The sequence below is a fragment of the Lytechinus variegatus genome, chromosome 19 (genome assembly GCF_018143015.1).
Source record: "Lytechinus variegatus isolate NC3 chromosome 19, Lvar_3.0, whole genome shotgun sequence".
Classification (NCBI taxonomy): Eukaryota; Metazoa; Echinodermata; class Echinoidea; order Temnopleuroida; family Toxopneustidae; genus Lytechinus; species Lytechinus variegatus.
The window spans coordinates 4,222,044-4,236,031 of NC_054758.1; the positions used below are offsets into that span (position 1 = coordinate 4,222,044).

The following is a 13,988-nucleotide window of genomic DNA, read 5'->3' on the forward strand; positions in this document are numbered from 1 at the left end:
TCCGATGACCGGGGTAATAATATATCTGTACAGCGCTTAGAAACATCGTTACGATGTATTAAGCGCTATATAAAAGCGGATTATTATTATTATTATTAATGTATATGTACATTATGATCAATGTTTCTTTCCAATAATACACAAAAATGTGATGATGTATGTTTTCAACCTCATCATCAAGTTAAATCTTAAGAGTTAGGAAGTTAGGAAGAATATAATCTGCAGCCACTGCTTGAGTTGTCCATTCAGAAATGTACTTTATATGGATATAATAGTTTAAGGCTAAAAATCTATCTAAAATTCATAAGAAAAATCCTCACCACCCACTCCAGTCTTTAAAATAAGCTTCTATCGTGTTTTATGTTGATTAATATTTTATTTTTATTTCATATTTGTGTTTGAAATATGTTATTAATCTGCATTGGTAATGTGGTCCCCCCCCCTTATTAGTCGGAAACTCTTGTGTACAGTATATTTTGTATTGTATCATGTGTATATATTCATGTCCTGTATCTTATATCATGAAAAATAATTTATTCTGAGTTTGTGCATGGGATATATATCGGTACCGTTGTTGTTGCATCCTGCTAAAACATTGTTCAGATAAATATATATTTAATTTCTTTGTTTTTCCTTGTTCTAGCATCCCCTGCTAACGGCAGTGTTGAGGTAGCGGACCTCTTTTCAGATGAGATTCAACTCATGTGGAGTAGTGATGCACAGGAATATGTTTATATAAGATATAATATCGACGGCGAGGATGAAGCCATGTGTGACAACAGTTCTCTTTGTTCTCTCGGCAACGGCAGTGAATCTTTCAACATCACAGACCTCGAATCCGGTCAGTTGTACAACATCTTCGTCGATCGTGATGGCGTCTGCGAAACCCTCCTGCAGTACACACGTGAGTGATTAGATCCAGACATGAACATTTTTTTTTTAAAGAAAAAAAGTTCTACGAGCAATTCATACAAAACCCAGATCCACCATCACGTTTTGTAATTTGTATCCCAAAATCTCATCTTTGTTTCCCATAACCCACCAATCCTCCTGCTTTTATATCATCAGTAGGACCTACCATATGATATTTTCTCAATTTACATGCAGTTATGAACAGTTCTTAAACTGATATATATAGTTACATGTACACCTTCTACATGTATAGATTTATACATGTACCGTAGTCATAACTATTGTGGGAACAGTCGTAGTTGTACATGTAGAATTGTTGTGGTGTTGTCCCTATTGATCCACTTTCTCCGCTTTTCACAATTCATTGCGTCAGTCCCCCCCCCCCCCGAAATGTATATTTTGGCTATTTGGTGGGCTACTTTACACAACCTACAGCCTCAATCTGCTACATTGGATAAGCTTTCACATTGCAGTAAATCAGGATTTTCTGGGCCCTTTTTGAGAATTTCGGGGACGGAATCACCTTGTGAGCCCCCATGTAACTTTTTATTCCTGCAGTGCATCTTCCAGTATCAACCCGACCCTTCTGCTCTCCTCCTCAAAATTCATTCTTAGATTATTAGCTAAAAAAAAATATTTTCAAAAATTGGGCACTAGGCATCTACAACTGTGACTCTTTTCCAAAATAGTCCAGGGGGTGTTTAACAAAGATTGAAGTTTGACTTAAGAATCGCACTTAAATACCTAGTTGCGTGCTGTTTGAAAGGTGTAGCCGCATTGGTCAGATCGTGTCTTGAGGACGCGCACTACAGCGTATCAATCAATAAGATCGCGCGTTGCATATCATGTACACGTCGGCATTTAAGTGAGACTCAAGTCATACTTAAATCTCTGTGAAACACCCCTCAGTCTTGCAATAGCATGTACTGTATTCTGACTGCCTGTGTAGAACTTTTTTTGATAACTTAGTGAGATGTGATGTATGTTTTACTTTGTGTCAATGTAGTTACATTCATGTAACTGAAATCATGTGTGAACGATCCCTAATGTGATTCCCCTTCAGGTCCGTTATCACCTGTCAATGTAACGACCACCGAGAGCACCCTTACTTCGCTCGTTATCACCTGGGAAGACCCTGGAAACGAAACCATGTTTGATCAGTACTACGTTGCTTACGAGAGAGCGGACATGCTCGGTGATTTCATCGAGGTCGGGTTCTTCGATCCAAACGTGACCTGGGTGACACTCGAAGGCTTGACCCCGAGGACGGAGTACCTCGTTGATGTATCTACGGTCGTTGGCGTGGGCGACGCCCGGGAACTCAGTGAGCAGGACCTGCATTCTGCCTACACTGGTAAATATGTAGTCAATCTTAAAGTGATTGGTTAACATTGGTTTAACTTTTAAATAATCTGAGCTAGAAGGTCACACTTGTCACCTGTGTGTGTGTTATGTTACAAAAATGAAGCCCAGAAAAAATTGCGTTTGAAAATAATTATTTAGTGCTTCAAAAATTGAAATATAAAATGACCGGAATCACCATCTTAATTTCATCCCATACACTTATGTGTACTATTTAGGCGTCGATAAGACCCCTATTTACAAAATCTGGGTTTTCCTTGTAGTTTTAGCTTTTCATTCTCAACAATGGTTGTTTTCAGTGTTTATTAGTTCTAATACATGCACTGGTACACATGTTTCATCTTGGTTTGAGAATTTTTTAAATCTGCTGCTCACAAAGTTAAACAATACCTTTAAAGTAGTCTGTGAGCACAGACTCAAATTTGACACCGTACCCAAGAGGCAGGCACAGTACATGGTAAATATAGTCTCACTTCTTTAGACCCTGCATTGTGCTCTATGCGAATCGCGAAAAACAGGTCTGTGCCTGCAGACTAATCTTAAAGGCTTAGTCTATATCCCAATAAGTGGTTAATTTGAATATTAAGAGACAACTTAAATAACCATAACTCTCAAATTTGCATCAAAATCGGGTGTAAAATTAGATCGTGGCCACAATATCCAATTTTGATTATTTTGCTAAAGGGTCCTTACAAAGATCATGGCTGTTGATTGCTTAATCGTGACTAAAATTGCCACGCAGGTCAGCTACGATGTAATCTTCAAAATTTTGTTTTGCAATGTTCTAAATTTGGTCAAATTTATTTTTAATTCTTTATGACGATTTATGAATTTACCTGTAAATTGGAAAAACAACAACCTTGAAGTTCCTTGAAGTTGGTTTAGAGACTATTTATGGGATTCTGATCAATTTAGCATCAACAAATAAATTATAATTAGTATCAAAATGTTTATCTACATATGTGTTTTATGGGTATTGATTTTGATTTCTTAAATATTTCTTCATTTATCGACTTTTTTAAAATTGTTTTTTTTTTCAATGGAAAGTGTCAGTAACAATTTACACAACACAAAATTAATTGATTTTATTCGGGAGTAAAAAATATTGATGCAGTCATGAATTTTGGCTACAAATGAAATTTGCATTGCATTTGGAAACAAAATCATCTTTTTTAGCAGTGCACTTACAAAAGGTTGTGTAATTTGGGAATCGCATAAACAGATGTTGCAGATTTGATCTCAAAAGTTGTGCGAGACTTTAAAGATATAACCACGAAATGATGCGGCTCGAACCTTTACGCTGTGGATTCATTGAGAAAAATATCAGGGGGACCATTTTATGGTTAAGCCTTCATGTGTCTGTTATTGAGCAAATATTGCAAGATGTTTTTTTATTCTAATATTAACTTACCTAGAAAATCAACAAATACACTGTACTATTTTCTCCCCATACAGCTGCTGCTAACGGCACTGTAGAAGTCTTTGAATTTGACTCCACCAGCATGCGACTCACCTGGCCAGAGACACCCTCTGACCACAACGTCACTGTCTCCATCACACCAGACGATGGCGCTCTTGCATTGAACCTCGGAAACAGGAGCTCTGACGTAACCGGCCTTGTACCAGGAAGACTGTATAACATCAGTATCTTCCCTTTTGATGTTATCCATCAAAGAACAAGTAAGTGCTCTGCTTCAATTTTTTTTTTGTTATGCAGGACTTTTTTCCCAACTTTTTATTCATTCTAGTGTTACAGATGAAACCCCAATTTTTTTTTAGCATGCATAGGGGAAGTGAAATTCCTGTTATCTGAATCAAATTTTGACAAATAGTATACAAATAATGCACGTCACCACTTGCATGCAGGGCCAAATAATGAACGATGTGCGGGAAGAGCCAATGGATGCGGACCGAGTGCGGTATATCCATTTGGCGATTCGAGCACAGAGTTCATTATTTAGGTCCTCTATGCACAAGTATGAGTGCATAGAGTGCATTGCCCCGAATGCTATATTTGATCTAAATTCTAGATGATTCTAGATAATTAGGGACCTCGCACTATTCTGCACTCTGACATCAGAGTACAGGATAGCACATTTGGTATGACGTCAGAGTGCAGGGTAGTGCATTTTGGATGCCATAGTGCAATTCGCTGAATATCATGTCATCCGATTTGGGCCAATCAGATTACAGGACATTCTTGAGAGTTGTATAATATTAGCTTTGAATGCAAGTTCTTGATTGCAATAAGGATTTTTTTTTTTGCAACAGGAATATTTTCATGCGGCTCTTTGGTTACAATTTGATGAGCCGCCTCACATAAATTTCCTGAAAAATAGAAGTAAACTTTGCCAGATATGTACCAATTGGATCGTATCTCAAGCTAGCAAAGTAGTAGTTTTTTCACAATGCAAATTCTGGATGGATTATTTTGCCAAAGGTACTCGCCTTCGACCTCTGGGAAAATTGTTTTCATTTCAAAGTGTCTGCTCAGCAGCTTTGCCTCATCATATTTTACCTTGCACTTCATTGGTCCTAGCTAAAACCCTGATTATCACTATTAAGAAACTAAAATGCTATTTGAAGTTGTCTTGAGTTTCATCATGCTTGACCACTCTGTCCATCTACAGTTCCGCTTCCTCCGGTCAACCTATCAATCTGCTCGGACGTCAATGCAACCTACTTCTCCATCTGCGTGACTTTCACCCCTCCAACCGGCGATTTCGATGCCTTTAACGTATTTATCAGGGTAGGAGTAGATTGGCCTTTTGGGCGCCGAAGGAAAAGATCCATAACACCGGAAGGTTTCGAATTGGTGGAAACTTTAGCAAGCGACACGTTTGAGACTGTCCTCGACGGTTTGACGCCAAACACGGATTACGTCGTGAAAGTCGTTACCGTTGCGGGTCCCGACAGTGAGACGGAGCAATGCAGCACAGCCGTTCTAACCAGAGGCAGAACATGTAAGTCATTGATCCTGTTTCATTCAGTTGTGTAATCGATTATAAGTGTAATCTATAGCAAACTGTAGACTTACGCTTACACCTACAAACTGTAGGAACAAGTGTTAGTTAACTTGTTATTAATAAACATTGAAGTTTGAAAAGTGGAAGTCTGAAATGGTTTCAACTGGTTCCGATCGATATCCAAATAGAAAAAAGAAAAATGCATAGAGTTAAAATCAATTGTATTCATATCTCTCTCGTCCTATTCATGTTGCTCTCCTATAGGATATTCAGAATCTTTGATATCATAAATAAGGACTTAGCATCATAAACAGTACAATCAAATGTAAACTGGGTTCGAACAGAAACTGATCAATTTTTTTTACAATGACTCTGCACCAATTCCACTCAGTCAAAATGGACAATATTTTTACACAGGCTAGCTTCAATAATCTTTTAATGGCAGTAATTAAGAGATTGGTTCAATCACAAAGAGCCTATAGCCACATTTAGATAACACACCGTGTTCAGATTATCCGCCAAGGATCTGTGTCTAGCTGTGTGATTGTTCTAGTCATTTAAAATTTTGATGATAACTTCCTGTAGCTTTTGGGGATTGAGTCAATCACCTATAACATGCCCATGAAGGACGTGTGTAATAAACTTGGAAGTTTGTTTAAAATCCCATCTCATTTCCAATTCTGTTTCTTTTGCCATTTTGTGACTTTGGATTCAGAAACCGATTGATATGAGGGGCTAGCCTCTCTGTAATTGAACCAATCTCTTCATTATTGACATGTGTGTAGTAAAGATTTTTGAAGATGGCTTGTGTATATCATTTCTTTCGACTTGAGTGGAATTTGTGCAGAGCCCTTGTAAAAGTTTGACCAGTTTCTTTTGGACCGCAGTTTACAATGAATTGTAAGTTTGAGAAGATCAATTGTAATAATTGATTTTACCTTTGGGTAACCCGGGGCCGTTTCATAGAGCTGTTCATAAGATAAGAGCGACTTAAAAAAGGCTGATGATTCATTCTTACACGCTAAAGCATCGCCAATGAATATACCATTTACAACAAGACGGGATCACCAGTCGTTCTTAAAGTCGCTCTTAACTTACGAACAGCTTTATGAAACACCCACTGGATCCTTGTTTGTACACTCTTTCATCTTTTCAAGTGAATTAAAAGATAAATGATTGACGGTGCAGTTAACACTGACTTCATAAGAAAGTCTGATTCTAGATCGGGCCCCGTCGTACAAAGAGTTACGATTGATCTGATCAACCTCAACTATGGAAAGCCAGCAACGTCAAAATATGTTGTAGATGTAGTGTACATGTATGTACATATATTCATCATTCTCTTGAAAATTCAGTGTGCTTCTCTTTACTTACAAAGGACATTGTGCAAATTTCCTGAAGAAAAAATTTATGACATTGATGGATTTCCATATACTTGAGGTTGATTGGATCAACCGTAACTCTTTGTAAGACGGGGCCCAGGTAAAGTTACATATAATTGAATTTCCTTAAGAAAAACTTTGACATTGATGGATTTCCATATACTTGAGATTGATCGGATCAATTGTAACTCTTTGTAAGACAGGGCCCAGGTAAAGTTACATATAATTGAATTTCCTGAAGAAAAACTTTGACATTGATGGATTTCCATATATTTGAGATTGATCGGATCAATCGTAACTCTTTGTAAGACGGGCCCTGGTACTGTACAGTTACATAAACTGAACTTCATAAAACCCTTAAATCTAAACTGAAAAATTACTACACCGAAGATTGCCAGCACAGATAAGCACATGTGGGACAGTGTATTAGTATTGCATGGAAAAAAACCTAACATCCAGCTGGAATGCCATGCTTATTTTGCTAATTTCTCACCGATAACCCAATTTTTCCCAAAATCCTTTGGCAAATATATATTTCTTTTTTGTTTAACAAATTTTCGGCATTACTCCTATTTGTTTACGATCAGTATGCTCGATCTGTAATGAAAATCATAAGATCAGTATGCTCGATCTGTATGAAAATCATAAATCATAAGTCAGAAAAAATTGGAACCAGTGGGATTCGAACTTGCCATCTACTGCTTTCCGGGCAGCGACTCAACCACCAGGCTATTCAGGATCGAGGGTATTTGAATTCCAGTTCATCGTGGCTTAGCCGTGAACCAGAATAGCCTGGTGGTTGAGTCGCTGCCCGGAAAGCAGTAGATGGTAAGTTCAAATCCCACTGGTTCCAATTTTTTCTGACTTATGATTTATGATTTTCATACAGATCAAGCATACTGATCTTATGATTTTCATTACAGATCGAGCATACTGATCTTAAACAAATAGGAGTAATGCCGAAAATTTGTTAAACAAATTATAATTTCCTCCTATAAAAGCCTCTTAATTTACTATATATTTCTTTTAATTCACACATACGGGTGGTCATTTTATTTGAATCTGTAAACAATTATTTTGAAATTGTGACAACTGGCATTTATCTTAAAGTATAAAATGATAACAATAAAATGCGTGAATAAACAATATGATTGGTTGTGCGATTAATTCATCTGCGAGTCTAAAATAAAACCGACTATCATAAGAACATCTTTTCTTGACTGCTTTGCCAGCGATGATAGGAGAAAACAGAGTCATCTTCACGGAGGTCAACTCGACATCGTTTAGAGTATGGTGGGACCATGTTTCAAACTACACTGGGAATTACAGCATCACCATCCAGCCAGACGAACTTGAAGCGCAAGTGTGGCGTTACTCGGATCCTTACGCCGACTTTGTAGGGCTATCCCCATCCACCGTCTACAACATAACCGTACGGACTTCTTCCGGTGTTGCCGCAATGGGGAGTGTCAGAACCGGTATGTTTTTTTTCATTAGAGTAATTGTATAGTTTTTACTTAATTTATTTATTTATCTATTAATTTTTTGTTTGTTTTGTTTATTTATTGGTTTATTTATTAATTGATTTATCTATTTATCTATTCATTTAGTTAGTTTGTTAGTTAGATAGTTAATTAGTTAGTTAATTAGTTAGTTAGTTACTTAGTTAGTCCTTGTTGTAGGATGGATAACCCTTTGAGCAAAGCGGATTGTTTTTAAAGGGTTTACATTTATGAACAGCATAGTTTGACTTGCAGTAAGATGACATTCTAAAGTGAAGTATTGCTGTGGATTTTAGCTAGAACTGAATCAGTTTTTCTAAGATGCATGATGGGAAAAATGCATGTTTAACAAAAAAAGTTCTTGTTTTATGTTCTTTTTTTTGTAAAGTTACATTTTAGGCCCCATATGAGATTTTTTTAATTATGGTCATCTTTCCATTGCAATATGCAATGTTTATAAAGTGCTTGACACAATATTTCTAAGCACTGCACATTATCACTATTAGCACAGCTGCATGTACCCTGATTGGTTGCTCAATCTGATCAATGATTTTTTTATGCCAGGAACCCATTTACTTCACCCGGGTGAAGAGTGACAATTGTAGATAAATGCTTTGCCAGAGGATGCGAATTCCAAGGGGAGAGTTTAACCCAACCATATCTACTGAGTCTGAACACCTGTTCATGCTTATACTCCAATACTGTGATTCTTTTTTTTCTGCGTTGTCTTTATTGTGAATTGACTGTTATTTTTTTTATTTGATTTTTTTTTTTTGCAGATCCTGACTCTGTCAGTAATCTCGAATTGACCACCATTGATGAGATTACCCTTGTCGCAACGTGGGACGCCCCCAGCGTCGTTTCCAGCTCATACAACATCCAGCTCATGCTCTCGGATGGCAATGAGACAGTGCGAACTGTCGAGGTGTCGGGAAATGTGACAGAGTACACTTTTGAGTGTCTCACGCCAAACACGACCTACACCGTTGAATTGATGTCTGTACTCCTAGGGAGTGGCTCGTTTGAAGACCAGGTGCCAACAGATGCCCCGCTTACTGCCACAAATACAACAGGTACCTTTCCATTCGTAATAGGTTACTCAGTTTGCGTGAATGATTTTTCATCTAGTAATATACATTAACACAGATTTAGGTTGTTATTATTCTTCCATTGTAAATTAATGTCATTGATAAAATGATCTGTTCTTGTTGGTGATTTTGATATACCTGCACCAAACACTGAAGGGGTTGTGAATGAATTAGTGTAGGGTTTGATCAGTTTGCGATTTTTAGCTGCTTTGCAGTGTAGTAATTAATAGTTGCAAACAAACAAAACAGTTTTTTAGTTTTACATGCTCCAATAAATTCAGCAAGAAAATTGAGATATCCTGCTCAGTACTATCTTTTCCATAGCCCTACTTGGTTGATTAAATGTTTGAATTATTGTATGATATGATATAGATTAATATATTGATTTACAAAGGAAATATAGGCCTTAAAAAATGTTGTTGACTCTAAATTTCTGAATGTATTTACTTACCATATTTATTTAAAGTAAGTGGTCCACTGGGCTTCGCCATAATAGTTGCGAGCTCTCATTGGTATAAGAAACAAAAGTAATGACTCCCCCTTATTGTTTTGTATTCTGTAGTCAACCAATCTCCCGAGAGTAATGTCAAAATAAGGGCATGGCTCATGCAAATATAATATGAATCCGTCGGCTTCCCGCAAAAATGGGACATAGACTAATTTTTCTGATTATTTTTTTCTTTCAGGTGTTGAAGATTAAATCATAGGTGATTCAGTTAGTTGAAAAAATTATTTCAAAATTTCAATTAAAACTCAAAATATCAGAAATTCGAAAAGGGCATTACAAAATAAAATAATCATAAAATTTACCCTAAGTTCCTTCTTGTAGGAAGCTGACAATTTACTCATGAAATGCACTATCACTTTTAACAGTCCTATCCCGATTCTAACAAAGTGCGGTCGTACAAATGACCTGTGACACCGAAACCAACAATAAGGTGCCCAAAAAGGATTTATGATATTTTTGTTGAGTTAGAAAGACCATATCCAACATTCAATATGATATATATTTTGATCATCTGCAATCAACTCAGGTACTTAATTGAATGTAGAAAAAAATTCAGTGAGAGGTTAAAAAAATAGGAGAAAACAAGGTTTAATGTTCAGGGTTAACTCAAGCATGCGGTATGCCCAAAGAAACTTCCAATTAGTACAGAAAATGGTGTCAAAGCGACCCTTTATTTCATTTTTTAGTTCACTTTACAAAGTTAACGTTTCACAGTATGGAGAAGAATAGTTACTCTTTGAGATAAGATAATTTTTTTAACTATTACTCTTTGAAGGCCAAATTACATTTTTTGGCTATTTACAAAGAACCTTCTCTGGTGAATTATTTTGGTTTGGGGTGGCTGGTCACATAGGCCCGTATTCTGAACTCAGGTTTGAATTAAACCCTGGTTTAAAGTTGTGGTTTAACTATGGAAAGCCAATTAGAGCACAAATCCCTTACAGTACACATTCAATATATTAACTGATGTGACACCCAAATTTTTCATTATTGTCTGGGAATGATTACTGAAGTATTTTTCTTTTTTCTGCAAAAGGAAACATTAGTAATAGTAAGCATTAGAAATATGCAATATAAACAGAATTTTTGAATTTTTGGCTCCCCATAATTTTAGCACTGAGTTAGAGCATGGTGTAAGTTAAACCTGACTTCAGAATACGGGCTATAGAATGTAACTTGTGACTATTATTTTGATTGATTTCCAGACGATCTTCATCCGCCAACCGAGTCCAAGCCGACGGTTTACTCTCTGACCTCCACGAGTGTTGCCATTCGCTGGGGGCGGCTGGGCCAAGCCGGCTACAGCGTCTGCATTGTGGAGTACTGTCAACAAGACATGGTCGATCCTGTTTGCCTCAATGAAACCTCTGATCTGTGCAGCATCGAAGGAGTTTTTGATGGTCTCAACCCAGGAGAGCTTTATTTGATATCATTCAAGGACCTCCTCGGAGAAGAAGAGCTTGGAAGAGTGAGAACGAGTAAGTGTTGCTTCTCATTGTTTTATATGTTTGTAAAGATACGTTTTGCATTATCAAAGATGTTTTTGATGGTCTCATCCCAGGAGAGCTTTATTTGATCTTGTTCAAGGACCTCCTTGGAGAAGAAGAGCTTGGAAAAGTGAGAACAAGTAAGTGTTGCTTCTCATTGTTTGATACGTTTGTAAAGATACGTTTTGCATCATCGAAGATGCTTTTGATGCTCTCAAACCAGGTGGGCTTGCGTGTATCTGATGTCATTCATGGATTGCCTTGGTGTGCATTAACTTTAGAGAATTAGAACAAGTAACTGTCAGTCATGATTTTTCATGTTTGTATAGATACTATGTCGTCAGCTGATTTTTTTTTCTTTGTCTCCGAGCAGGACCCGCACCCCCGTCTTCTGTAACCATCTCGGCGGTGAACTCCAGGAAGATTGAGATCCGTTGGGATCCACCACCGAACATCGCAGAGATGGTCCTGGAGTACTTCCAGACTGACGATCGCACAGAGGATTACTGGGTGGGTAGGATCGACAACGACGGAATGTACGACATCCACGGCCTTGATGCGGATACGAGTTATACCGTACTGCTAAGCAGCGTTGGAAGGCCAGGAGCGGGCGACGGGAGCGATGATGAGCGTTTGTCAGGGGAACCGCTGGAAAAAGAGGTCATGACAAGTAAGTCAGAAATGAAAAGCCAAACAACATTGTGATTATGATAATAAAGGGTATTTGTATTGTGTATGTATCCACCTTGTTAGGTGTTCCATTTGCTCCTATATTATCCCTGGTAAGCTCAGCTACTGATTCTTGTGCTCAAAGCTTCTAGCTTCTTGAAGAATTTCTACTTCCTGTGGGTATCACTTTGTTTGAGTGCAGCACATCTTGGATTAATGTTTTGCTAGAGAAAATTACGCCATCGCTGGGATTTGAACCCACGACTCTCTATATCAGCCCTTTCTTCAATATCTAGGGGAAGGAAAACGTGACACTGGTGGAACTTTTAGGGGCAAATATTTGAATTGAATTGAATTGAAAAGGTTTTATTCAAAATCATTGCAGGTTGCAGCCAAAAGGCTGAATTGTGTACATTTTACAGGTATATACATGTATAAATAGTGTACTGATTTAAAAACATCGAAACTTGAAATGATTAAGAATATAGGGGGAAGGAAAAGGGAAGTTGACAAGATAAGGAATAATGGGAAAAACTATTAGAAATCCAAAGAACCCATGTGTTTCTTCTTCTTCATGTATTTTTGGGGGGAGAACCTAAACATTTTTGTCTTTACACATTGCAGGAGAACGTACCCTTACAGTTTTCAACTTGGAAACGAATGTTTTGACCTTTTACTGGGATGACATGGCTTTGCCCAACGATGCGACGGGTTTCTACCTCAATGTGACCGACAATTTTGCAGAGGAGATACCTAGGGGAAGTACCGATGATACGTACCAAAAGACCATATCGGGCTTGACTCCCGGACAGCTCTACTCAGCCTCGCTATTCGCCCGGCCAAACAATCAGTTGCTGGACACGCTGGAGGTTCGAACAAGTAAGTTTGTGCTTCCTAAATTCTAACAGAGTTTTGAAGAAAAAATAAAATCTATTTTTGTAGCTAGTTTTCCTCTTCTATTTCCATTCAAAATTCACTTCAGATAGAACCTCATGCAATAACTCCTAGAATTGTGGTACATGTAGTGTCTGCTTGAATTGAACCGATTTCAAGTCTGGTGTTGGTGTTAGTAGCATAAATCATGTTTCTCTAGATTCACGACCTACGTTGTTTGTACAGAAATAATCCAAATCACATCATGGATAGCCCAACACCAACTGAAATTCGCTCTTGGACCAGATTCATTTTAAGTTTGGTGATGTGCTGATGTGAAAATTGGCTAAACGGCAACACAGGAAGATCTGCAGGCCCTCAATCAATTGATGGGTCATGCACTTCAAGTCCTCAACTACTCTAATCTGGAAAGGGTCCCATTCCCATAATGCAACATTCTAGGCTGCTTAGTCTCGTGATACAGGCTATCTTGATGACCCACTGATGTACTACTAAATTCATTCATACAGCAATAATTATGTTGTCAAGAAAAAATGTGGTGTGTCTATATAAATAATGTATCATTGTTAGGTATCTCAAAATGTATATTTTAAGACTAATTATTGGCAACAAAGAGTCAAGAATGTATTGTTGGCCTGTCATTTTTTTAAGCACAAGTGCATAGAAAGTTACAGAGATTGCTTGTAGCATTTCCATTCATTTGAATGTATGATAAAAGAGCATTTTTGATTAAATGTCTTGCTCATCAGCATAAGTGTCATAGCCGGGATCCCAGGCTTTCATTTATCTCTCGCTCTCTCTCCCCCCTTCCTCTTTCTCTGTCTCTCTATTATTACCACTCAGAACCCAATACCCCACAATCTCTTGAGGTTGCCCAAACCACGATCACCACGGTGCGTGTCGAATGGGACCTCCCTGTAGAAGATCTTCACCGGGGCTTTGAGGTTGACATAGAACCACAAACCGCCCTGCAGGAGCTTCCACTTATAGTGGGAAGAACCCTCCGCGGATTCACCTTCGAGGGACTGAGGCACGACACAGAATACACAGTATCTGTGGCTACAGTTATGGGAGAAGGAGGGCTGGAGGAAAAGAGTATCGTTGCTACTGTGATAGCTATGACGGGTGAGTGAAAATCATGGCCTGGCGAACTGAAATGACTGATCCTATCAGGGGGAAAAAATTACTGGGGGGGGCAATTTAGTACCTGAATTGCTC

The 13,988-nt window shown here is 38.0% G+C and overlaps 2 protein-coding genes across 2 annotated transcripts in view; both read left to right on the forward strand.

Moving 5' to 3' along the window:
• LOC121406223 overlaps positions 1-11,912 on the forward strand; it is an 80,800-nt gene extending 68,888 nt beyond the window's left edge. Inside the window, exons 35-42 of the mRNA XM_041597246.1 lie at positions 644-904; positions 1,976-2,266; positions 3,730-3,954; positions 4,905-5,237; positions 7,855-8,100; positions 8,904-9,197; positions 10,926-11,198; positions 11,581-11,912. Of these exons, the coding sequence (XP_041453180.1) occupies positions 644-904; positions 1,976-2,266; positions 3,730-3,954; positions 4,905-5,237; positions 7,855-8,100; positions 8,904-9,197; positions 10,926-11,198; positions 11,581-11,912 (2,255 nt within the window). The remainder of the gene's footprint in view (positions 1-643; positions 905-1,975; positions 2,267-3,729; positions 3,955-4,904; positions 5,238-7,854; positions 8,101-8,903; positions 9,198-10,925; positions 11,199-11,580) is intronic.
• A 591-nt stretch (positions 11,913-12,503) lies between these two features.
• The window catches only part of LOC121406170 (fibronectin-like), a 41,952-nt gene continuing 40,467 nt past the window's right edge, over positions 12,504-13,988 (forward strand). Inside the window, exons 1-2 of the mRNA XM_041597189.1 lie at positions 12,504-12,755; positions 13,614-13,895. Coding sequence (XP_041453123.1) covers positions 12,563-12,755; positions 13,614-13,895 — 475 coding nt within the window. The 5' untranslated portion in view covers positions 12,504-12,562. The remainder of the gene's footprint in view (positions 12,756-13,613; positions 13,896-13,988) is intronic.